Source organism: Lemur catta, chromosome 3 (genome assembly GCF_020740605.2).
Source record: "Lemur catta isolate mLemCat1 chromosome 3, mLemCat1.pri, whole genome shotgun sequence".
In the NCBI taxonomy this organism is placed as follows: domain Eukaryota; kingdom Metazoa; phylum Chordata; class Mammalia; order Primates; family Lemuridae; genus Lemur; species Lemur catta.
In genome coordinates this window covers 66,451,672-66,478,627 of record NC_059130.1, presented here as the reverse complement: position 1 = coordinate 66,478,627, position 26,956 = coordinate 66,451,672, and the positions used below count along the sequence as shown (strand labels likewise).

Below are 26,956 nucleotides of genomic sequence, written 5' to 3'. Positions count from 1 at the left end.
AAGACTCTCCTTATAACCATAGTAGACCCCTGGTTGTACTCCCTGGGGTTTGTATAGTAGTTCCTTCCTATCTGAAAAATATCTTTTTCTCTCCTTTGAGGGCCTGACAGGTGAAAAGAGAAAAACAGAATAGTAAGGGGAAAGGAATCAAAGTGGACAAGTGTGGGAAATCTAAGATCTTTTCACCACCAACTGAACAGACTGTGTAGCCAGGATTTTACTAGTTAGCCCAGAGTCCACAGTGAAAACCTAAACAAAGTGTTTTTTAAAAGGTATAGAATTTCATATTTCCTGGAATGGGACTGGGGAAAAAAAGCTAGATTTCCATAGTGAAGATTTATTAACCAAACAAACAGTAAAGCTGAAATCAGTAAGAACTCTATGGTGCTATTATTGAAAATGAAGGAGGGAAGTCTACACCAAATCTGTTAAAAAAAAAAAAAAAAAAGAGGCACAAACTGACAGCAATTAACAGCATATTCAACTGTCTGGTCCCAAGTAATTTTCCAGTTTTATATGTCCATCTACACATTCGACTTTCTATTTTTCACAGTGGCCTGCACCTGCTATTTCCTCAGTGCTATTTATATCATTCCGTAACTTGCTTTTTTCACTGTGCATTGTTTTTGAGCTTTATCTGTGTTGATACATATAGACACAGCTCATCCTTATAACCATTTCATGATATTACATTCTATAAATATATCATATTTTATTAGTGGACATTCAAGTTGCTTTAAAATTTTGGCTGTTACCAAGAATGCTGTGATAAACATCCTTGAACACCTCTCCCTTTGCATATGTCAAAGAGATCTCTAAGGAATGTTTCTGGAAATGAATTTTTTTAAGGAAGAAAATCTCTATCCTAAAAAATATATATGCAACATACATGAATATATACATAGTTTTAAATCTATATTTTAGATTTTGATATTAAAAAGTGGTTTTGTAAATTTATGATTACTTTTTTCCTATTTTCCCACATCTCATCAATACTTACCTTTTCATTTTAGGCTATCTGATGGATTAGAAATGTTTCTGTGTTGCTATTTTAACTTGCATTCTCCTAATTAGTAGTGAACTGAAACATTTAAAAAATGTGTTTATTGGCCATTTTTATTTCCTCTTTTGAGAATTGCTAAAATGTAATCTTGCCCCTGCCTTTTCTTTGTTAGATTGTTTGAGGTTTTTTAAATCGATTTGGGCACTTTAGATACAAATCCTTTGCTGTGTATCTCATAATATTTTCTTCCATTTATATCTTTCCTCAACTATGTTTAAGATATATTATTTCCTACAGAAATTATAAATTTAGATGTGGTATATTTATGAGTATTTTCCCCTTAGCTTTTGCATTTGAGCTTTAAGAAAGTGTTACCTATGGTCTCATAAAAATATTCTACATTTTTAGTTTTGTTTTGAAGGTTCAGGTATTTATTCCATCTTCATTAATTTTTGTGTATAGTGTGAGGTGGAGATAGAATTTTATTGTATGTTTTAAATAGAAATGAAAAATGTATCCAATGCTCCAAAGATTATTTGTGGACTTTTTCATCTTTTCTCCCATTGAAGTGATTTATTCTGTATAGACATGGGTCTGCCTATGGTTTCTCTATTTAATTCTTTTGTTATATATTTCTGCATCAATGTTTTGGTTTCAATTTAAGAAATCTAAATTATATCCTGATAACCAAAGGACAATACCCTCCCCTTCTTCGTCTTTTTTAAGTTGGCTATGCCCATACATTTACTCTTCTTTATAAATTTTGGTATCAGTTTGTCAGACCCATGAAAACTTGAGATTTTGATTTGAATTTCTATATAGATTATATTATTTACATATATATAGATTAATTTTCAGAGAACTGACATCTTTCCATTCATGAACATTGTCATATCACTCTGTTTCTTCAAGTCTACTTTTATGTTCTTTATTAAGCAAAGTTTTATGGTTTTCCATATAAAAATCTTGTACATTTTTTGTTAGTTTTGTGTGTAGGCAGTTTATGTATGAATGGGCTACTTTTTTTCTAACCAATTCTTCTTAGTGCTCAACTGACTTTACAGAATTATTGTTTGTGTTTGTGGGTATATCTGTCTGTCTCTCCAGATAGGCTTCTATTCTGTTCTCTTTAAGGCAGAGCTAACTGGTTCATGTTGTAAACTTCCTTCCTTTCTTCTTCTCTTCTCACTACTACTACCCCCAGGACCCTCACACCTGCCCTGCCAACATAGCACATTCCTTTGCTTTATTGGGTTCACTAAATGTATGTTGATTTGAAGTGGCAAATAAACATTAGTGTCATTGATATCCAGACGAAGGAAGGATTCGAGTGACTGCATAAAAAGTGATGTTGAGTTCAGTTTCTCAGATCTTTGTATAAATCAGTGGAGTTAATTATAACGTCAGTGGAGTATAGTGGGTTTTGATTCTTGTTTACTGCATGCTCTTGATTCATTTACTGATCTCCTTGAGGCCTCAATGTTTTCTTTTGAAGGATGAGGATAATAATACCTCATAGGATTGTCGTGAAGATTAAATAAGATAAACTACCTATAGTTCTTTTTTTTTTTTTTTTGAGACAGAGTCTCACTTTGTTGCCCGGGCTAGAATGAGTGCCGTGGCATCAGCCTAGCTCACAGCAACCTCAAACTCCTGGGCTTAAACGATCCTCCTGCCTCAGCCTCTCGAGTAGCTGGGACTACAGGCATGCGCCACCATGCCCGGCTAATTTTTTTTCTCTATATATTTTTAGTTGTCCAGATAATTTATTTCTATTTTTAGTAGAGACGGGGTCTCGCTCAGGCTGGTCTCGAACTCCTGACCTCGAGCGATCCACCCGCCTCGGCCTCCCAGGGGGCTAGGATTACAGGCGTGAGCCACCGCACCCGGCTGAGATAAACTACCTATAGTTCTTAACATAGTTTGTGACTCATAGTAAACGCTCAACAAAAAGAAGTCGTTCTTACCATTAGTCCACATTAAGGACAAAACACTCCATAGATTTTTAAAGGGGAAGGGCCAACTCTTCCCTCCCTTTTGTCAGAGGCTTGAAGGCAAAGGGACCTTATAGGGGCTATTTTTTTCAAATTAATGAAACCCTTAGAAGTCACCTTGAGGTGTTACAGCTGCCCAGAACAACTCTGCTTTTGTGTTCTGAGGTTCCGTCTAAGACTTGTCTGAAGAAAATTGTCTACTGCTAAAAATGGCTGGAAACCACTCTAGTGATGTCTCAGCTGGAATCCTGGGACATCCACACTGCTGGGCTGGAAGCATTTGGAGGCCTGCTAATTAGCACGCCCTGTCTCCCTCATCCTCCCCTCCCTTCCTGCTCCTAAATCAAAAAAGAATTAATAATTGGTTATTTGAAGCCAGAGGTGATGATAATACAGAGTCCCAAAAGGAGCCTGTGGTAGGAGAACTAATATCGAGGAAGCATGTGTCAAGTGCCAGGCACTGTGCTGTGATTTAAATACATAATCTTAATTAGCGTCAACACTGTGAGGAGGCTGCGGACAATCCCCCCTGTACCTCAGTGTTGGGCAGTCTCCCCTCTCACAGGTACAGGGAGATCAGTCAGGTTATAAAATCCGTGTGCCTTTCGCTATAATCTCTTGTCAACTCCACTTTCTAAGAACTGGTTCCTGAAGATAGCTGACTCATTCACGTGACCACTGATGCAGTCAGTGCAGACAACCACAGATCTGCGGTGTTCTCAAATACACATCTTGGTTTTACATATTGAAATAAACCCAAACTCCCTCCATTCTGTGTACCATCTTTTGGTTCTACCCAGTTTTCCTCCCAGTTTCTCCCCCTAGAGGTTGATCCCTCAGTGCTGCCTTTGTCCCTGTTCCAATTAGGCTTCTACATCCACTTCCATGTGATTTTCATGTCAGGGGTGGTTTGGTATTCCAGCTACCTTGTCAGGGACCTGTGCAGACCTTCCTTGATGATAATGCTGATCAGTTTTCTTCCAAGTGCATACCAAAAAATTTTCTATTTCTATGACCCAAATATCGCAAAGATCCAGACTTTGCTTTCTATTATATTTATAGATACTGATTGATGTAAAGCTGACCTGATTTTTCCACTGTTTCTACACTTTCGATTTTATTTTTGGTACAAGCAAAGTATATCGTTTCTCAAATATCATTTATATTTGAATGTACATATTTAAGCATTGATTTTTATCATGTTATCACTTTACTCCACAACATTGGCTGTCATTATTCCACTTTACAGGTAAGGAAATTTAGGGTCAGACAGTTAAGTAACTTGCCTAAAGCGACCAGCAGGCAAAAACGGAGCTAGGATTACAATCTTGGACGGAGTACAGTCTGGAAGTTACAAATGGGCAGCCCTCAGGCTGAATGCGGGCTGCAGACACTTTTGCACCAAATTTTAAAATTGGGAGATTATAAATTAAAAAGCAGACTTTTGCTTTTCTTGAAAATTTCAGAGATTTAGCAGCTTTGAGTCCACGTTTGTACATGTGAGTAGTGGCTGCTGTTACGCAGGGTCAGTCGCTGCTCCTCGGTTCATAGCTGCTCCTTCCCCCACCTCCCTTTCTCACCCCCTACCACTTCCCCCACCTCCAGCCCCCCTTCCTGCCCATCCCTCTTCTCCTTCCCTTCACCAGCCTGGCCCATACCAGACACTGGAGCTGTACCTTACAGTGCCCCTCTTCCTACCCTTCTCTCAGCTGCAGCCCCCTGCTGGCAGAACCGAGTCCAAAGGGCTGCTCTGTCTTGCCACGTTGGCAGCTGCCTGGCGTGTTAGGACCCTGTTACTTCTTTTTCAGCACAGCCTATGCTCTCACACAAAGCTGGCTACAGAATCAGCTCCCTCAGGCTGTCCCTGCAGTGCCTCTCCAGTCCATCAAGATTCTCCTGAAGACTCAGTCTGTAGGAAAGCAGAAGTCTTTGTCTCTACCTGCCCCACGTCTTCCAAGAGACAGTGGAGTACAGAGCTAGTTACTTGCTTGATTGACACAGAGGAAGAGAGGGAGAAATAATAAATTAATAATAGTTGTAGTAATGACAATATTGAACACATATTGAGAATTTACTATGTGCCAGACATTGTTCTGAACCCATATGTGTTAACATATTAATATATGTTAATCCACAAAACAATCTTATGAATAAAACAGTTGTTCCTATTTAACACGTGAGGAGACGGAGGCTAAGTTTTCAAAGAGCCTGGGAAATCTGTTCAAAGTCACAAAGCTGTCAAGAGGCAGAGATGGGATTTGAACCCAGGCGTTCTAGGTAGGTCCTGAGGCTCAGTCATAAACCACCACCTACTGCTTTAGAAACATAGATTAATATGCCAGAGTATTCTCTAACTATAGTTGTTGCAATATTACTTTTATAACCTAAAATTGATTCACACTATGAAACAGATGACAATCAAAAAAAAAAAGATGATGGAACAAGAAGTGCAGATGATACAAATACAATGCACTTAAAGATACCATTTTTAATATACTTTAATTTTTTAATTGACATAATGTACATATTTAAGAATACATAGTGATGTTTCAATACATATAATGTATAGTGATCAGATCAAGGTAATTAGCATATCCATCATCTTAAACATTTATCATTTCTTTGTATTGGAACATTCAATATCCTCCTTCTAACTATTTCAAACTGTGTAGTACATTATTGTTAACTATATTCATTCTACAGTAATATAGAACACTAGAACTTATTCTTCCTATCTATCTGTAACTTTATAAAGGGACTATTTAGTTCTAGCAGGAGGATAAAGTGAATGGGAGAGAGAGAACAATGGGAAGGTCCACAGTATTCTAGGTTATGAAATGACACAGGTATTTCAGGAGATGGGAGCTTTTTACATTATTCCTTTGAGAAGTTTCATTTAACAACAGATATTTATTGAGTTACTATCATGTTTCAGGCTATTGTACTTTGTTCTGAAAACAAAGGTAAATGAATACATGTGCCTTTTCATGGTGAAAATCCATATACATATAATCATACACAATAGAGTATAAATACATATAGTGTTTAGTGTGCTCTCTCTCTCCATCTCCCTCTCTCTGCCTGTCTCTCACTTTAAATCTTAATTTTGAATAGACAACACATTTACATAGTTGAATGTTTTAAGAATATAAAATTGCATGCACTGGAAACCCTCTCTGTTTCTCTTGTCTCAGTTATTTCCTAGAATGCAGACAATGTATCCTTCTACAGATATTTTCTACAAAGAAATATGTATAGAGATTCTTTCTCCCACCTTTTTCTTTTTTCACTTAATACATTTGGATATCATTTTCCATACTTTTCTGATCATGTACACAATCAGTAAAAATCATTTGAGCATTAGCCCCTACTATACATTATAATGTAAGTGATAACATGCACAGAAGGAGAATATTTAAGATGGTGTGATGAAAGTGAAATAACTAATAATTTTAGAAATTTATATTTTATTTTACTATAAAAACTATTTTTCTTTCACTAAAATTTTGAGGACAAAGTGATTTAAAATGCAACTTTTTTAGGGACAGGGAGGGTCTTGCTCTGTCTCCCAGGCTGGAGTGCAATGGTGTGATCATAGCTCATAGCAGCTTCAAACTCCTGGGCTCAAGTGATCCTCCCACCTCAGCCTGCTGCATAGCTGGACCACAGGTGTGCACCACTATGCCTGGCTAATATTTTTTTTTTAATTTTTTATAGAGGCAGGATCTCGTTATGTTGCCTAGGCTGGTCTCGAACTCCTGGCCTCAAGTGTTTCTTCTGCCTCGGCCTCCTACAGTGCTGGGATTACAGGCATGAACCATCATGCCTGGCCTAAAATGAAACTATTTTGAAGAAACTTGGTTAAAACTTTGTGAGACAGGCTTTAAAAATTTGATTAAAATTAAACTGACTGTATAGCGATAATTATTGTTCTGTCACCAAAAATACCTCATGAAAATATGTAGATCCTACATACATGACAGGTGACTTTGATATGGTGGACACCACAATTTCAGTCTATATATTAAAGATTGGTGAAGTTTAATTTCTCCTCCTTATTAAATTTAAAAAGTAAATTTAAACAGAAACTGTAATATTCCTTTCTGCACCGCAAATCATCATCTTGAGCCATCCTCCTGGGTGCACACATCTGACTTAAGGAACCCCGGGACAGGGAATTAAACATGTCTGATACTTAACACTCAGAGATTGTTTGGGGAGTAGCTGAAACAATGGCTCATTTATACAAATTCAAACTCTTGTTGAAAGCAGCAGTTCACCAGGGTGCTTTTGTTTTCTGAGGTGTGTTATTCATAGTTTTGAGATGTAATGCTCACAGTTAAGTACTGATGCTTAGTAATAGACTTGAAGCATTTTTACTTGGATTATACTGGAGTGGCCATAATGGGAGAGGTGTTGGGGAGGGAACCCCAGGAATTAAGCTTCGGAGGGTTGTGGGCCTTGAGCAAATGCAGCCCTGTGAACCCCATTCATCATGCAACGTGGGATAAAAGAGAGTGAGGCCTGCTGGAGGATGTATATATGACTGTCAATTTTTTTCTTTTTGTAGTCGTGATTTCCTCTAGGATCTGTAATTTAGCCTCAGTGTTGCCATTTAAAAGGAATCTAAAACACCGTAAGTTCTGAGTTTGAGTGAGTGAGATTGGGTATAAGAAAAATTCTCAACTAAATAAATATGGTTTTTTTTAAATAGCTTAGAGATAAAAGAAAATCAACCCTTAGAGGGCTATCATCCTACTTGCATAGTGAATTGATTTGACAGATTTATAATTTGATTTGCTGTTCCTAAGGGGGACAAATGTGATTTGCTCCTAAGGGAAAGTGATTTAGTTTTAATTGGGCAATATTTTTCCTAAGTATTAGCACTTTAGTGCAAAATATTAAAGAAAATGTCAATGCTTTCTCCTAGAACTAATGACTTAGAAGCTTGTTTATAATTATTTAATAATTAGGTTTCAAAATTGAGAATATATTAGAAGAAGATGATTATTCATTTATTTTTATTGCAATGTGCTATGATACTACAAAAGACCATTAAAGTTAAAAAACAAATGCAGTTTTTATAATTGCCCTATATAAAGAGTAAATTTCCAAATTTTGTACAAAGATAAAATCAGAATCATCTTTGACCTTACCGTGAATATTAGGTTCTGTTGCTGCATAAGAAATCAACTTCAAAGTTTAGTAGCTTAAAACAATAATAATTATTTATAATTTCACATACATTCTATGAATTAGAAAGTCAAGAACTTTTCAGCTATTCTTGAGTCTCTCTTGAGACTCAAGGTCTCTATTGAGGTTGCATTTAAATCGTGGTTGGGGCCAGGTGCAGTGGCTCACTCCTGTAATCCCAGCACTTTGGGAGACCAAGGCAGGAGGATCACTTGAAGCCAGGAGTTTGAGACTAGCCTGTGTAACATAGCAAGACCTCATCTCTACCAAAAAATTTTAAAAATTAGCCAGTTGTGGTGGTGCACACCTGTAGCCCTAGCTATTCAGGAGGCTGAGGCAGGAGGATCACTTGAGTCCAGGATTTTGAGGTTAAAGTAAACAATGACAGTGCCATTGCACTCTAGCCTGGGTGACAGAGTGAGACCCTATCTCTAAAAGAGAAAAGAAAAGAAAATGGTGTTTGGGGTTGGGGTCATCTCCAAGTCTTCTTTACTAACATGCCTGATGCTTGGTTTGGGAAGAGTCCAAGAGCTGGAGCAGCTGGGTCTCTGAAGGCATCTCTTCCTGTCTCTCCACATGGAGGTCTCAGGGTGGAGGACTTAATTGCAGCTCAGAGCTCCAAAGGCATTAGTCCAAGAGAGCCAGAAGGAAGTCCTGTCGCCTTTTCTAATCTAGCTTCAGAAGTCATACAGTGTCACTTCTCCCACTTTTGTTAGAAGGGAGTCAGTAAAGCTGGCTTGTATTCAAGGGGAAGGGAACTAGAATCCACTTTTATTTTTTGTAGGAGTATAAAAAAAAAAACTTATTGACATGTTTTAAACCACCACACCACAAAGCTCAGTAGATACCTGCCCTTTCTTCACTTTGCTCATATCTGTCTCTTTCCTTTTCCTTTCTTGCTGCGCAGGTGCACAGTCCCATCTGTTTGGACTTTTAGAGTCTTTTCTCAGCAACCTTCCCTGTCTCTATTCTCTCCACATCCAGTCTGTCTTGTGTCCTATGGCCAGATTAGTCTTTCTAAAAGACCACTGTCATTAATTCACTCTTCTGATTAAAAACCTTTAATGTCAATTATTGTTCACACATGTTTCTCCCTATATGTTTTATGTCAGAATCAGGCATATGTCTTGTTAAAAAATGTAAATTGTTCAGGTCCTTTGACAGAATTACTTAATTAGAATTTCTCGTGGGTGGAACCCAAGAGTCTGCAAGTTTATAAATTAACGACCTTTAGTAAAGTTGATTCCTAAACAAACCAAACTGCAAACTTTAATTTAGTCTATAACGGCACCCAGCAAGATCCTCAGGCAGAGCACGTTGTCATAGTTATGGAACACGCGGTCTGTCGCTGGGAATACTGAAGTACTGAAGTTGGAGCACGTCCACAGTTATCCCAATAATGCCACCCTCACTAGACTTCACACTTCCTCGCGTGGGAGGTAAGATGCGTTCCCAGCATTAACGTCATTAGGTGCATGTGTCTCTGGAATCACTGCCCCACGCAGGTGATCTGAGCAGGACGTGCTGTATTTCACCACCATGCCCTCAACACATTTAGTCCTTGCTCCCTCTCTACTTGTCTCTTCTCAGTAGTCATTTTTTACTGCTTGTCCAGTCTCACCTTCTCTTGGACACTTTCCTTTAGGACTTTAAATCTTGGAGATTTCTCTCTAACCTCCACTTGTTCAGCAAATTATGTTACAATCTGTAACATTGATATGGTCCTTACCATATTGCTAATTATTAGTTCATCAGCCTGCTGTCAGTCAGGTTCCAGCAGGAAAGTGATGGCACACTCAAACAGGCTAAACAGAAGAGTGTTTAATAAACATGTGCATAGAACATGAGGAAACAACAAAAAGGTGTGCATAGGACACCTTTGAAAAAAAGTGCATAGGACATGAAGAAACTACAAAAGATAGTGCAGTAGCACAGGGCTGGTGGAAGTGAGATCTGTTTCCATCCCTTGGCCTACAGGTTCAAGAAGGGGGAGCAGTAACTTGGACCCAGAAAAAGACAGATGTATGAAGTGGGATTCCTTGCAGAAACCTTGACCTTCACTAGAGAGGTAGCCGGTCTATCATGATCCCAGAGAAGGCATATCCGAGGGATAAACACCCAGGCTTTCCTCAACTCCCTCCCACTGGTCTCCTGCTGGTGTTTACCATTGAACAAAGCCTGCTGGAACCCAGAGGTCAAGAGACCCCACTGAGACATTACAGAAGAGTCACCAAGCACACAGATTTGTGGAGAGAATGGTATAGAGTGGAGCTAGAGGGGCAAAGGGAAAATTGACAGTACAACTACACAATCATTAAGAGCAGATTCTTTTTCATCTACTTTTTGTCTTTCTCACAACTCTGCAATGTACTGCATATAATAGTTGTTCAAGAACTGTATCTTCATCCTTTTATGCCAGCATGCATTGGTTAACATGTCCCCCAAATACTTGATAAGGATGAGTGACAAAAGACTCTCCCAGTGTTAACGTTTTCTGCACAGTGATTCACTCAAACATAAACTACTGTATCTCCTTAATTTCCAGTCACAATTCCCTTAATTTCTTTAATAGAAAAGGCCAGTTCCTTGAGAAAATGCAGATACAGTTATAATTTAAGTATCCTAAGTAATTACCAAAAATATAAATTCAAATTAAACTGGCTGTCATATATTTTGGAAGTCCAAGATACTATTCTCAGATCTTACCAATTTAGTTTCACTGACTATAGGCACATTGCATACTGTGAAGAATGAATATGTGTACAAGTGTGCCCCATGTTATGAGAAAAATAATGTCAGAGATGCTGCATGTCTAAAATGAATAAACAAGGTAATTGTTTATACTACAGAAGGATTTCTACCTTTATAGAAAGATTCAGATAGGATTTTCATTATTTGGGTAGAAATGAGTGTACTTCATTTTTACAAGAGACACTTTAAAAATTTAAGACAGAGGTTGAAAGTAAAGGACAAAAAAAGTTATACTGTGCAAACACTAAACTTAAAAAAGCTAGAGTGACTTTATTGATATTAAAGTAGACTTCAGACAGAGTTTGACTGGAGACATAGGAACATTCATAATGATAAAAGGGTCAATTCCTCAGAAAGACATACAAACTATAAATGTGTATGTACTTCATAAAAAAGTTTCAAAATAAGAGTCAAAAATTAACAGAAATAAAGGAAGAAATAAGCAAATGCACATGCATAATTGGAAAATTTAATTGTTTCTCAGCATGTAATATAACATCTAGGAAAAAATATAAGTAAGCATATAGATAATCTGAAGAACAATATCTAGAACACAAATGAATTATACACAGTGTTTTCAAGTCCCTATGGTACATTCACTGAAATAACCATTTTCTAGGCCATAAAACAAGTCTCAATAAATTTTATAGGCCCAGCACACTTCTGCTGTGCAACTCTGCTCCTCGATAAATTTTAAAAGCTTAAAATCTTGTAGAGTATGTTCTTTGACCACAATGGCAAGAAAATCATTTGACAGCATTCAGCATTGTATCATGGAAAAACTCAGCAAATTGGGAATAGAAGGAAATGCTTTTGATCTGATAAGGGGCATGTACAAAAACCTGTAGCTAACATCATACTTAAATGGTGAAATATTGAGTGCTTTGGTCCTGACAATTGGGAATTGCAGAGATGTCTACTCTTACCTCTTCTATTTAACGTTGTACTGGAAGTTCTAAATAATGTTCTAAGACAAGAGAAATAAATACAAGGCATAAATATAGGAAACAAAGAAGTAATATTGTCTGCATTTATGGATTACATGATTACTTACAAAGAAAATCCTAATAATCTACAAAATGACTACCAAAACTATTAATTAAATTTAGCAAGTTAATGCAATAAAAGGTCAATGTACAAAATCAATTGTATTTCTATATATTAGCAGCAAATTTCTATGTATTATAAAAACAGGAGGAGCAACCTCTAGATTGTTGTTTAACTTTCCATGATGATTCTTTTTTAAAATATTGACTTAGAAGACTAACATCTATTTTTAAACTAGCATTGTTCAAATACATAGTCGTGGGTACTTGCCTAAATATGTGGATGGGATGGAGGGTATGTCTGCATTAGAAAAGTGAGTAGTGACTAATTTTCTAATGTGGTGAGTGGTCCTTGATTATTGAATTTAATCTGAGTGTAATCCTTGGTTTATTTATTTTTGTCTGTGAGTCATGGCCTAAAGAAATTCTTCCCATTCATGCTTTAGCAAATGCTCTCCATGAGCACATTGATTCATAGGAGAGTAACTCAAGCACAAATCTTAGAGGCTACTTTATCCTGCATCTGTAACTGGTAGTCCCTGTCTGTGCTGATTGCTGAGTCATTGCAGAGAAAACAAAACTAGGCAAACAAGCATTTTCTCAATCAACTGACACCAAAGTACAGCTTTACCATATGGAGATTGTTGGGATTTTGTGAAACCTTTTTGAAAGAACCTTTGAATTTAAAAAGATTGGTAGCCACTAAGTACCTCTAACTCCTTTCTTCCGTGTTCTCTCCACCCATCTATACCATCTCCCTGAGCAATAAAAATAGTCTGAAAGGACTGGGGTTTACCATTCAAAAGAACCTCTCTGGAGTTAGAGCCAAAATGCTTTCAACAGGAGACAACATATTAAAGTGAATTTTTAATTTCTAAAATGGCCTCTTTTGAAAGAGAGAGTGCATTCAATCTTACAAGGTCTGCTCAGTTTCAAAATCTTTGTTTTTCTTTATAATATCTCCTCATATCTGTTTCCCAAGCATCCATAGTTTATTTTTATTTAAAATAAGTTAATTTGAAATCTCCTTAAAAGTACTAATTGTTAAACATTGGAGAAAACTCTTAGAGCTAACAATTGATTCTTCTTACCTGGAAATTTTTAGAAATTCTTTAATATTATTTTTGTACAAATTAAACACTCAATATTTACTCAATGAATAAGTAAATGAGTGAGCAAGTGAATAAATAGAATGGATAATTGTTTACAATCTCTGGTGGGAGATGGGAAGATTAGAATTGTTAAACTAGAATAACCTAGAATTGAGGGCCCTCTCTTTAAAAGCTCTGTATTTGTGCTTATGTTCAAGAATTTGGATTTTTAGACAAGAAAGTATACCATTTTCCTCCTTTGCCAGCAAAGTAATAAACTTCTCTTTCCTTCTCCTAAAAAATAATCTCTGGTGGGCTTTTCCATATCAGTGGTTCTTTGCTTTCTGTTAATATTAAAATTTAATAATAAGCCTTTTGGAAATTCACTCAAATATATTTTACTTGAACCACCAAATATTATTATTATCCATTAGGCAAGGTGTGTTTATGTATGTGTATGTATATGTATGCATCTATGTATAGATATAATACACAGACACGGACATATACACAGAGACAAATAGAGGAAAGAAGTATTTGGAATGAGTTTTCAGCTCAAATTAGTTTCTCTTCAAATCACTCATACATTTCCAAAAACAGGGGAACAATAAAGCAGTACATTAATAATCTAAAAATATCCTGTTAGAACAATCATATTTCAGTGCTCTGGCTCCCTGCTCTAGCAGAAAGACTAAGGTGAAAGCAGCTGCTGCTGTGCCAACAGAGACTCGAAAGTTTGGCTTCAACTCAATGGCACCGGCACAATTTGAAAAGACCTGTTATTATAATAGCTGTTGCCTTGTAGAGCCTTGGAAAATTACCCATTCGCTAATAAGAAAGCAAGGTAAAGATTAGCCTGCCAAAAACGCTGAGTAGAATATTATTAATAAAAATGAGCATCAACAATGTTAGGAAATAACTTCTTTGATTTTAATAAAAATGCCTCTTTTGTCCACCACTGCTTAGCATTAAAAATTCAATTAGTTGAGTATGGAACATAATAATGTGAGTTACTCATTATGGCTATAGAATAAAACTAAAACTAATTTCATGAATGCCTTATGGAGCTACCTCACTTATGTATATAAAGCAGTGGTGACAAAAAGATTTTATTCATTCAAATGGTAGTGGCTCCTTGATCTGCTCTGCTGAAGGATGCCAAAGCTGTGTCCAGATTTCTGTGATCATAAGCAATGATGATTCTCTGCCCATCCCAGGTATGAACCCTCCTGGATGGGGCCATATCCCCCCTATATATAGACTGGAGAGTTAAACACTTTAACTTCCCATCGCAGATGGTTAGAACCACAAATCTGCTAAGACACTTATTAGATCATTATAGGAAAAAAAAAACAAAACTTCCATCCTCTTCCTGGAGATGGATTGTATTTAAAGGAGCATTGGGGTGGGATGGGGGAATTGTTGAGCAGAGATTATTCCTGATTGTCCAAAAGAGTCTTGATTTCACATATTCTTCTGATCACTTCATCGGGTAGTCTCTCAGCTTCGCTTGCTATTCTGGATGTGATGATGGTTGCCAGGCCATGAACTTTTAAAATGAATCTTGGATTTATCACCTTTCATATTATATCAGAGCAAGTTAGAGCTGGATGCCAGATTATGAGCTACCTTTTAAATATGAATTGTAACTGTTATACTTTTGGTGAACTTTTGGTAGTACTCAAATAAAATCTCATTGAGTAAGTGAATCAATGAGTGAATGAGGGAAGGACAATTTGATTCTATCGACAGGGTTTCTTATAGACCCATTTTGCCTGTGAGGACACAGACTTGGATGTAACTCCAATGAGTGAATAAATAGTGACCTAGTTTAACCAGTTGAAGGCACATATTAAACAGTTAATAAATGCTTGTGATTGAATGAGTAGAAAAATGAATGAATCGTCCTTAGTGATCCTCATACTTAGAATGCACAAGAAAATCTTGAGAACAAGTTGTCCTAAAGATATGTTCTCAGACTCTGGCTGGAATTTGTTTAGATCACACTGAATCCCTCAAGTATTGTCAGAATATGAGTTTAAAGTATTTTTTTCATTAGCAATATGAAAGAGTTATTTTGAAATAAGCCAAAGAGCAATATATACTAATGTCTAATGAATAGAGTGCAATACCATCACTCCTCCTCCAGCCATTAATAACTTAATAGTCTTTTATGAATTTCTTCAGAGACAGTCTTTGTGTTTGAGTGAGTGCTAAGCAATAAATGTGGATAAGTGTGAAATAGAACTATATTAAGCATGCATCTTCTTTTGAAGTGTTAGCTTCTCTTAGCCACATAAATCAAGATAACTTATCCCTAAGAAAAATATATCCATTTTTCTTTGGAATGACACCAAAATTAAAGAAAAAAAAGTACTTCCATCTAAATTCCAAATGGAAGTCTTTAATAATGACATTTTGTAGTAAGTTTTTAGTCTATTTTCCATTCAGTAAGTTTGTACATGGAATAGTAATGGAGCTATCACATAATTTCTCATCTATTTTGTATTCCCACAATATCAGTTTATATTTAATATACTCTTATATTTTATTTTTCTCCAAGAAATGCTTCTGAAAGATTTGAAATGTGCCTCTTGCTTTATGAATTTCTAAACCACTTTTCTAATAATACTTTTGAATGGATGCAATATGTCTCAAAGCATAAAAATCCAGTTGTCTAAAATAGATAGGTCAGGGAAAAATAAAAATGTAACTTCTTTTTTAAAGGAATACATTTCATCTTATTTGATGAAATTAAAAATACATCTTATATTTGCTCCAATAATTTGTTTGAAAATTAATTGATATGCAATAGATCAAATAGAGATTTGGGCCACATGACCTTTAAGGATCCCTCCCAATCTTCTTTGCCTCCATGAATTTATGAACATAGTAGACAATACAAGTCAGGTTTGTATTTGCATACCAATAACAGAATCTCATAGAAAATTATTCCTATTGTCAATATTATGAATTTAAATGTTAAATGTAAAGAGGCAGATGGAGAGGGCTGGTTTAGAAGTTGACTAAATGGTGACATTAACAATATGCTGAGGAAAATCCCTGTGGTGATTTTTCTTGGCTGGATCTGGCAACATTGCCCAACATTATCATCTAATCATGTGACCACTTTTTAATAGATACTGTTTTCTGCAATCTACTCAACCGTGCGCTACCTGCACTAGTAATGCACTAGTGGTCCATAAACTGACCACTATGAACCAGGCAGGTATGGCTCATCCCACAGGTGTAGAATCAGCTGATATACTTTTGAACTCTACCCATTTGCCTTCATTTCTCCCTTCCCTCCAATCTCAGAAAGTGCTTTTGTTCATTTCAGTGCTGTCTGCCTAATGCTGGCACTAATGATTCCTCCATTTCTTCAGTGATCATTAAAATCAAGTACATCTATAAAGACAATATTAAGAATCATGTTGTCCATTACATTTTATTTGACCTCTACTTGGCACATCATTGCAGAAAGTTCAGGCTCATTAGCTCTTCCAGATTGTCTGCTTGCCATCTCTCCCTATACAGTTTGCTGCTGACACTACCATTGGCACTCACTCTAAAGCACAGAAAAAAATATATTACTCCCATGTGTGTAAGAAAAAAAAACAGCTGCATAGCGTGGAAGACAATGCTAGCCCATCTAGTCTCAGTCTACCTTTCTAGAACTTTACCATCTAGCTCAAAATAAGATTTTAGTAAATATTAGAAGAATGAATACATAAATGGATGAAATAGATGGCTAAATAATCAAATTAGTGGTAGGGAGAAGACATCTTGAGGAAAATAGCATTGTAAGTTTACATTCATTTCCTTATTGTCAATATGGTATAATCTATAATATTAACTAAAACCTTAATTTTTCCTCTTCATTAAATTCCTACATCTTGGCAGCCTTATGTACCCCAACTGCTTTTATTGAAATGAAGATTTCTACCAGAAAATTCAAACTACAGAAATGTGTGTTTAATAAACTAACTTGAATGCTAGTATTTTTGAAACCATTAATGATATACTCTTTTCATCAGATATGATTAATTAGGCTTGTTAAAGGACAGAGTAATAGGGTAACTACTACTTCACTAAAATAGTAAAACAAAACTATGCATTTTGGGCTGTAAGAGATTACCACAGGATTATGGAAATGGATATTGTCTTAGTCCATTTTATGCTGCTATAACAGAATACCACAGACTGGTTAATTTATAGAGAAAAGAAGTTTATTTGGCTCATAGTTCTGGAGGTTGAGAAGTACAAGAGCATGGTGCTGGCATTCGGCAAGGGCCATCCCATGGCGGAAGGGTAGAAGGCAGAAGGGTGGAAGAGCACAAGACAGAGGAAAAGAAGGCCAAACTCCTGCTGTAATGGCTTTAACCCAGTCACCTCCTGTGTTAGTCCATTTTGTGTTGCTATAAAGGAATACCTGAGACTGGGTAATTCATAAAGAAAAGTTTGTTTGGCTCACAGTTCTGTAGGCTGTATGAGAGGCATGGCACCAGCATCTGCTTCTGGTGAGGGCTTCAGGGCTCTTTCAATCAAGGTGGAAGGCAAAGGGGGGGGAGCAGGCATATCACATGGCAAGAGAAGGAGCAGAGAGAGGGAAGAGGTAGTTCCAGGCTCCTGTAAACCATCAGCTCTTGTGTGAACTAGCAAGGCCAGAACTCACTCATTATCATGCAAGAACACCAAGCCATTCATGAGGGATCTGCCCCCCATGACCCAACACCTCCCACTCAGCCCCACCTTCAACACTAGAGATCAAATTTCAACATGAGATTTGAAGGGACCAAATATCCCAACCATATCACCTCCCAAAGACCTTACCTCTTAACACTGCCACAATGGCAACCAAGTTTCCAACACATGAGCTTTTGGGAGACACATTCAGGCCATAGCAGATAAAATAGCTTTTCAACAGGAAATGCCTACACTATCAAAATAAGGTTTCACATACTAGTTATCTCCCTAAGTGAAACAAAACAGGTTTCTTTCATTTTTGTGTTTAATCATATTGATCCGCTTTGGATTTTTATTGTTGTTAATATTATTTTACTTTTAAAGACCCTACAACTTCACTAAGCTCCTGCCTTGACCACTCATTTCCATATCAGGAGTTTCTTGTAATATAAAGCAGAGGTTAAAACACACTTTCCTGGGTCCCATCTCCAGAGGTTCTGATTCAGTAGAACAGAATGGAGCTCATGAATTTGCATTTCCAACAAGCTTCGGGAGGATGTTTGCACAAGGGTACCTAGTGCAAGGACCACCCTTTCAGTAACATGCTATACAGACACTTCTTCACGTTGATATCAGAGTTTGCCTCAGTGAGTAGAACAGATTTCTTTTAATTCATGTAATTTAATGAAATTGTAGCAATAATGGGAGGGGAAATGATTTTTGTCCTGGAGAAAAGAAGACTTAGAGAAAAAATATTAATTGACATCAGGTATTTTAAGAATTGCTATATGAAAGTGGCCCTCCTCTTTAGTCCTATAAATTTTTTTATTTTTTGTAGGGGTGGGGTCTCACTATGTTGCCTGGTATGCTGTTATCATCCTTGTGCTTTTAGCTTTTCTGCATTTTTGTATTTGGTGCTCTGCCATATCAAACACCTCTGTTGCTCCATCTCATACCCTGGAGTCCGTTTTTTACTTGGCCATTTCTGCTGCAACCAGCTTGTGCCAGTGTAATGTGCAGCAACTCATGGTGCATGTTTGGCTTTCTGCCCTAAGACACACATACACAGGAGAGCTCCAGCTAAGGCACTCTCTTATGAACAGCAAATAGTTGGATTTTGTTTTTGTTTTTGTTTTTTTTTATCCAGTCCATCCGTCCTAGGCCATTTATATTGCTATAAAGGAATACCTGATGCTGAGCAAATTATAAAGAAAAGTTTATTTGGCTTGTGGTTCTGCAGGCTGTACGAGAAACATGGCATCATATCTGTATTTGATGAGGGTCTCGGGCCGCTTCTACTCATGGCAGAAGGTGAAGGGGAGCTGGAGTGTGCAGAGATCACATGGCTAGAGAGGAGGCACGAGAGAGGGGAGGGAGACGCCAGGCTCTTTGTAACAATCAGCTCATGGAAACTCAGTGAGAACTCACTCATTACTGCAAAGACAGTGCCAAGCTGTTCAGGAGAGATCCACCCCCATGACCCAAACACCTCCTGTTAGGCCCCACCTCTAACATTGGAGATCAAATTTTGACATGAGATTTGGAGGGGTCAAATATCTAAACCATAGCACCATCTTTATTTTCTGAATTGAAATATTTTTTCTGTTCAAATTTAATGCACTTACTTATGTATTTGGGTTTAAATCTATTATTTACAGTTTACTTTCTATTTGTCCCCTGTTTTATGTTTCTTCTCTCCTTTCTTGCTTTCTCTTGAATTAAGTAATTTTTAATTTTTCTCTTCTGCTAGATTGTTGATTATATTTTATTTTATAATTTTTTAGTGCTTATTCTAGAGCAGGGGTCAGCAAACTATGGCTATTTTCCAAGTCCTACTGGCTGCCTGTCTTTGTAAATAAAAATTTTATTGGGACACAGTCATGTCCATTAGTCTTTGTATTGTCTAGGGCTACTTCTCATGCTACAAGAGCATATGATCTGCAAAACCTAAAATATTTGCCATCTGACCCTTTACAGAAAAAGTTTACCCACTCCTGTTCTAGAGATTATGGCATGCATCATTAACTTACTAATGTCTCATAGAAATTAGTAGTTTTACCACTTCCTGAACAAGTCAAAGACCTTAGAACAGTTGAACTTCATTTATCTGCCTCATGACTTACGTGCTTTTTCTATTTTTAATACCACAAAATACTTTTAATATACTTTTATATGCTTAGTATTTATTTAGGTTTACCCACATATTTATCGTTTTCATTGCCCTTCATTCATTCTTCTGGGCCAACTTTCTATCTTGGATCAATTTTTTTCTACCTAAAGAATACTCTTTAATATTTCCATTAAAGTAGAACTTCTGATGACAAATTCTCTCAGTTGTTTGTTTGAAAATTTCAGTATTTAGTCTTAGTTTTTGAAAGATACTTTTGCTGGATATAGAAATCTAGGTTAGCAGTTATTGTATATCAACACTTTAAAAAAATCATTTCATTGTTTTCTGATTTCCATTGTTTCTTTTGAAAATTCAGCTGTTAGGCTGATTATTGTTCCCCTGAAGTTAATCTCTCATTTCTTTTTCTCTGGATGCTTTAGAGATGATTTTTTGTCCATCTAGATTTTCAGGAATTTTACTATGATATGCTTGGATCTGAGTTTTGTGTTTATTGCTGTTGGTTTTATATTGCTTCTTGCTTCTAGTACTTGATATCTTTTGTCAGTTTGGAAAACTCTTAGTTATTATAATTTCAAAGATTTCTTGCTCATTTTTTATAGAGCCTTCTATCTATGTCTTATATGTATTTTCTCTCCCCTTTTCTTCCCTTTGCTGCATTCTGGATATTTTCTTCTGACCTATCCTTTAGTTCATTAGTTCTATTTTCATCTGTGTCCGTTAAACACATTCAATTGCCTTAATGTAATGAGGGTTTGAAACAATTCTAGCATTTCTTTTTATTCATTTTTTGGTAAAGATGAGGTCTCTCTATGTTGCTGAAACTGGTCTCAAACTCCTGGGCTCAAGTGATCCTCCCACCTCGGCCTCCCAAAGTTCTGGGATTACAGTCATGAGCCACCATGCCTGCAGCCTAATTCTAAATGAGATTCAACCTGTGAGGGCTGATTCACACATATTCTGATGATATAGCCCTTTAGGGCTTGACGACCCAAAATAGGCAGTAAGACAAATAGTTATTAATACATTCTTGTGAGACTTCAGTTAGTGCCCAAGAAATCTACACTTTACATAAGATAAAGTGAATGTTTGCAGAGAAAAGGGGACTAAAGGAAAAATAAATTATGCAGACCTCTCTGGGTAGGTGGAGGAATGGCTGGTCTTGTCTCTGTTCTGCACCTGGGAAGATAAATTTGTAATCAACATCGACCAAATCAGACAGACTTTAGTTTTAGGAGCTGGACTTAGCCTGCAGACCTAAAATTACAATATGCATGTCCTTGTTTATGGGAGGCCAGCAAAGAATTTCCTTGTGAATGATCTGTGGGGGCAGTCCTTCATAGATGCCTGAAGCTTTTTAGCGTTCTGTAGGGATCTGGCTAATGCGTAATGTTAGTAACAGCTGTTCACTTGGAAAGGGGTGTTGCATGACTCAGCTCCAGGCTTGACCTTCCATTTGTATAAGGAGTTGGTGGCAGGGACAAGGGGACTGAGGTTTTTATCCTCCTTTACGGGCTCCAACCAAAAGCCTGGGGTGATGGTTGGGGTGGTGCCCTCTGAGATCCTTCTCTTTGGTGGGCCCCATATTCCAGCTTTTGTCCTCTAGCCCCATGGTCTGTTGAAAGCTCTGCCCAGAAATTATCTCCATGCTAAATGATAGTGAAGTACAGTTATCTTTTTCCCTTTTATAATGATATGGTGTAGCCTCTCTGATAATGATATATTTTCAATAAATGTTTAATTGGTTAAAAAAAATTATTTTACGTTTTCCCCGTACATAGGGAAGCAAATTTTATCCTGGTATTATTAATAGTAAGAACTTCTCAGTTATTAAAGTCATCAAGTAATGAAAGGGACTGCCTCCTAAGTAGTAAGTACAACTACACAATGCTCAGGCAGAATATTCAAGTTTAAGTGTTCAAGCTTTAAAATCATTTGTCAAGAGACTGTGGAGATGATTACAGGTTTGGCATTAATTTGGGTTAGATAACCTCCAAATTTTTTCCATCTCTTAGTTTCTGTGATTCTAGTTTTTATTTCAACTGGGATTTTCTTTTTTCTTTAGTACTTTGCTTTCTGGTTTCTGACAATGTAGCTGATATGAATTATGGAGTCTAGGGCCTCTAACACTTCTTCATAAAGAACAGGGCAGTCAAAAGTACTGACAGTTAAGAATAGGGAGCATTAAAATGAGCTCACTTTGCAGTCTGAAACAGTAAACACATCTTTGCTTATACAAAGACAGTCATAGGTTCTTTTGAACAGAACAATGATTCAAGTAAGGGCTTGAAAAATGGATATAGGGAGATTGAATTGTCTATATAATGACAAAAAAAAAGATTGATTTAGTTGCTTCCGTAGGAGAAACAATATCAGCAATTTGTAGGTTTACTGCCATGTAGACAAAAGTGATACCTCAGTTCTTATTCTCATTCACTTATTTATTCATTCAATCAGCACATATTTTTTGAGAATATGAGCTAAGAAAAGGTGTGCCAAGGATCTTATGACAGCCTTTTTGTTTGGTGATACTTCGCGACATTTCACAAGTGGATTTCATGAAAACTTTTTAGAGTTTTCACCTCTTTTGAAATAGAATGATGTATGCTTCCATTTTAAAGTTTAGAAAAAGACAAACAATTTATTATTTTTCCCTTTAGAGTGGGACACTGTTGGAGAACTAAGGCCAAGTGAGTGGATTTATGTGGAGTTACTAGGAATCTGAAGAGTGTGCTGATGATGCAGTTGGGCAGTGAGCTGATTATCCCTTGCTGCCATGGTGGTCTCAGCTAGTTTACATTTATCTTTTTATTTCAAGTCATGTTATTTAATTTGTACCAAGGGAATATAGCAAATTACAACACAGTTATAAAATTCAGTATCTTTTCAGATTCACTTCAAGGTCATCTTTATCAGACCTAAAGTTGCATTTAGTGATCAAAAAGCTTATATATTCTACGCAATTTTTCTGTAAATCTAAAACTGCTTGAAAAAAATCTATTAATTTAAAAAGCGAAATGCAACTTTATTCAAAGTATAAAAAAAGTCACATAAATTTTCAGATGTCTTTAGTATTTCAAAAGCCAATACCTGTAGTAAAAGACAAAGTATAGTGATGATTGTAATCACTATGGTAATCACATGTGGATATAAGGCTATCCATGACCTCATGTGTCATAGAGAGAGAAGCACTTACATTACAATCTGCAACAAACAAAAAATGTATTAAAGTAAAACATTTACTGTAAGTGGAAAATGTGAGAATTTCAAAATGCAAGAAGTTTTTATCTACATTCAATACTGAGCTAGTAGTTCAGTTTTTTCCTGTATTTTAATAAACATTATCACCAAGCCAAGCACAATATGTCATTTTATTTGTCAAAAATTGTCTTCTTTGTTATATAACTTATTTAAAGTAAATTTTAAAATTTATCCTTTATTATGTTCAGTGAAGCTGAATATTACTGAAGATTATATTGATCATAAATTTTATAATGTAATATTTGATAAAATAAAAGTTTTAACTTTAATATGTTTATCATCAATCACTTAAAATTACAAGTGATTTTCTAAATTTTTAAGATTCCTCAAAAGCAATTTGCATGTTTTTTTTAAAAATTGGGAAATACTAAATTACTTAGTTAGGGGTTTCACCCTTATTTTACAGTTGGGAAGACTGCAGCTCAAAGGGATTGAACAATTTGCCCAAAGATGGCAGATTTTAGATTCAAATTCAGGGCGATCTGGTTGTAAAATGCATGCCCTTAGTCATGCCTGTGCTAACACAGTGACAGTGAGAATTGGGCGAAGGGAAGTCTGACTGGTGTTTCAAAGACAAAATCAATAGGCAACAGTGACAGCCTGGATAGAATGCAGTTTTAATGAGTTAGGGTTAGACTTGATACTAAGGCTTCTACCTGAGACACTTAGGAAAGGACTGTTGCTACCATAAAAATAACCAAGCAAATAAATAAGATGGGAACTTCATTTAGGTAGAAAGGTGCTGAGATTAATTCTTGACCTACTGAGTCACAGCCAACATGAAGACTTATAAATAGAGCTGTCACATAAACATTTGAAAATATAGGACTGAAGCGCTGTTGAAAGTCAATGCTGACAATGTAGACCGGGAATCCATCAGCAAAAGGGAATCATTGAAACTAGAACAGTGGAAGGGCACCGAGAGAATGAGAACCTAAGGAGGGGAAAAAAATATGCTCTAAGCCTTGGGAAATACCTCGTGTTGGGGGTTTGAGGAGGGAAAAAATGTGAGCAAAGGAAAAAATTCAATAAGTTAAAGAAGAACCAGGACCACACAGAATCATGAAAACCAAGAGATAATAAATATGTCTAAAATATGTTGAGCACCCACCATGGAACCAGTTCATGCTGTGTATTTAATTATTAATTAATTATTTAATCTTCATAGTAACTCAGAGAGGCAGGTTTGTATATCTCCATTGACCGATAAAGACTCAGAGGTTTAGCAAGGTTAAGTCATATGCCCAGCACTCAGCTGGTAAGTCCTGGGGCAAACACCGGAATCTATGTCTCCCAGCCTCCAAAGTCCATTTTCTAACTAGTGGTCTCCAGAGTACACAAAGCAATCACTGTAGTTTGGGAAGAAAACGTTAAAATTATGATTACTATATCTCATCCTTTTACAATTTTATTTTTGCAATGCATTCTATACTAGTATAGCAACATATGCATAATTTATAAATTAGGTCTATGTTTATTGGGGTGTATCAAAAAATTTACTAATGTGAAGATGCAATAAAAAATTTTGGAGATCGTTTCTTCAAACTGCTAAGCAAAACTACCTTTTTGCCTTGTCCCATACTCATCAATAAACTGCATTCACTTCACGTGGTCATGTTATGTTTTAAATGCAATACCAGTTCTAATTTAGTTAAATAAAAACTTTTTATTTCCTAGGTTCTTTTCATGCCATTCCTTGGCATTTTCAGAAATTCATGAAGGCCTTTGGGCATTTGGTGCACTGTGATAGTGGGAGGGACAGAGGCCTTAGATCAGGCAGACCTGGGTTCAAATGTCAACTTTTACGTTATTGACCATGTGACCTCAGACAAGTACTTAATTTCTCAGAGCCTCAGTTTGCTCATCTATAAAATGGAGCTAATATTTCCTTGCAGATTATTGTAAAGTTTAGCAATATCATAAGGAAATAACTTAGCATTGAGCCTGGCATACAGTAGATAGTTTTTAAATGGCAGTAAATAATCATAGCAGTAGTACTTGTTTATTGTAGAAAACATCTGTGGCTCAATAGTCATCTCCCCTCTAAAATCAGGTCACATAATACTTTTGGCAAAGTTTGGCCTAGATTGTTCTTAATTCAACCTGGAAACTTTTTTAAGCATAGACAAAAAATATTTCCTGAAATATGTGGGGCTACTGCATACAGGTGGGTTGGGGAACACCAGGTGGGTTGGGGAATGCCATTTACTTGGACTACGACAGGAATAGCTACTCTTGGCCTTGTATAGAGTGGCAGCCCTGGAAATATTCTGGCAGAAATGTGGAGGGCCAAATATATGGCAGCCTCCACAGAACAAAGGAGATGAATGCCACTGCCCACACTTGCGTTGGTTGGTGTGTTGAATGTCTCTCTGCTTGTTGATGCCCTCCGCAGATCTGTACTCCTGACTTGGTGGTGTTCCTGGCTTGCGCTAATCAAAGGCTCAAAGAAAGATTGCTGAAGCGCGCGGAACAGCAGGGGAGGCCAGACGACAATCTGAAAGCCACCCAAAGGAGACTAATGAACTTCAAGCAGAATGCTGCTCCGTTGGTTAAATACTTCCAGGAAAAGGGGCTGATCATGACAGTAAGTTAGCTCTGCTTTTATATGTTTAGTACAAGAACCATCTTTCAGATTTCTCATTGGCCCAGGTTCTCACTTAGAAATTCTCTTTCCTTAAAAAGTGATTTGGGAGGAGGAAGGGGATGTGAACCAATGGGAAAAAAAAAAAATCTGTCATTTTGACCTGATTTGCTTTTAATCTATTAAGCTATAATGAAAAAAAAATCATTTTAGTTTAATTGATTTTTACAAAAGATGATAAATTTTAACCTTGGTCAGAATTCTGTAGCACCCAAGTAAAAAAAGTGTTTTTAAATATTAACATTCAGGTAATTTTAAGCAATATTTGCCCAGTTTCTCACCTCTTCCGTCTTTAAAAAACTAAAATTGACAGGTTTATATAAACACACAGTTGGTGTGGTGTTATAGAAGATTTAAATTGTAACTTGGGCTTTGTTTATCATAATGTGCTACACAAAGAAATAAGATTCTGACTTTACAAAAAAGTTTCCTAAGGGTGATAACATATCAAAATGGGAGGTGTTTAACTTTCTGCTCCATTTGATACTATGCAAATATTAATGTTTTCTTAAATGTTTAGTTTGTTTTGTGGTAAATGGTATTCAGCATGCCAATGAGGGGGGCACTGAATCATCAGTTGATAGAGGTTTTAGAATCTAGGACGTTGGAGGGTTCAGCTAAATTGATGATCCCTACAACGTCAGATTCAGTATTAAACCATAGAGGAGACAAAGAGGATAACAGGCCATCTGAAGAAAGCACTTTATGCAAGAGGGGCACTAAAATCACAGCAGCTCCTTGGCGGCTAGATGGTGGCAGACCTTGGCAGACCCCTCCTCTCAGCCCGTGGGCCCTTCCCACTGCACCAGATTCTCGCCTGGTAGGGTTATAAGCCTCTGGAGAGAATCTGATGACAGCGATGCATGCCCATCCCAATAAAAGGCACATAAGGTGTTTTTCACAAATTGTAGGTAAATCAATTTAAACCCATCCAGAGTTCCTGTGACCTAATAATTCCTGAGTTAAAACTCCCTACATTAGACTAAGATGCCCTTAGGCCTGAAAGAAACAGTCATGACATTTGAAGAATAATCTCTTTGTGGTCTTTTTAGCACTATAAAGAAATATTTTGCTCTTTAAGTCAAAGTTACCATGTCAGAGAGTTGTAAATCTGATCTGAAAATTGTTCACAACGCCAGAGTTCATTTTTTTGGTCTAA

The 26,956-nt window shown here is 36.7% G+C and overlaps 1 protein-coding gene across 1 annotated transcript in view; it reads left to right on the top strand.

Annotated features, from left to right (window-relative positions):
• The window catches only part of AK5 (adenylate kinase 5), a 239,905-nt gene that overhangs the window by 22,208 nt on the left and 190,741 nt on the right, over positions 1–26,956 (top strand). The window contains exon 6 of the mRNA XM_045547719.1: positions 25,549–25,740. Coding sequence (XP_045403675.1) covers positions 25,549–25,740 — 192 coding nt within the window. The remainder of the gene's footprint in view (positions 1–25,548; positions 25,741–26,956) is intronic.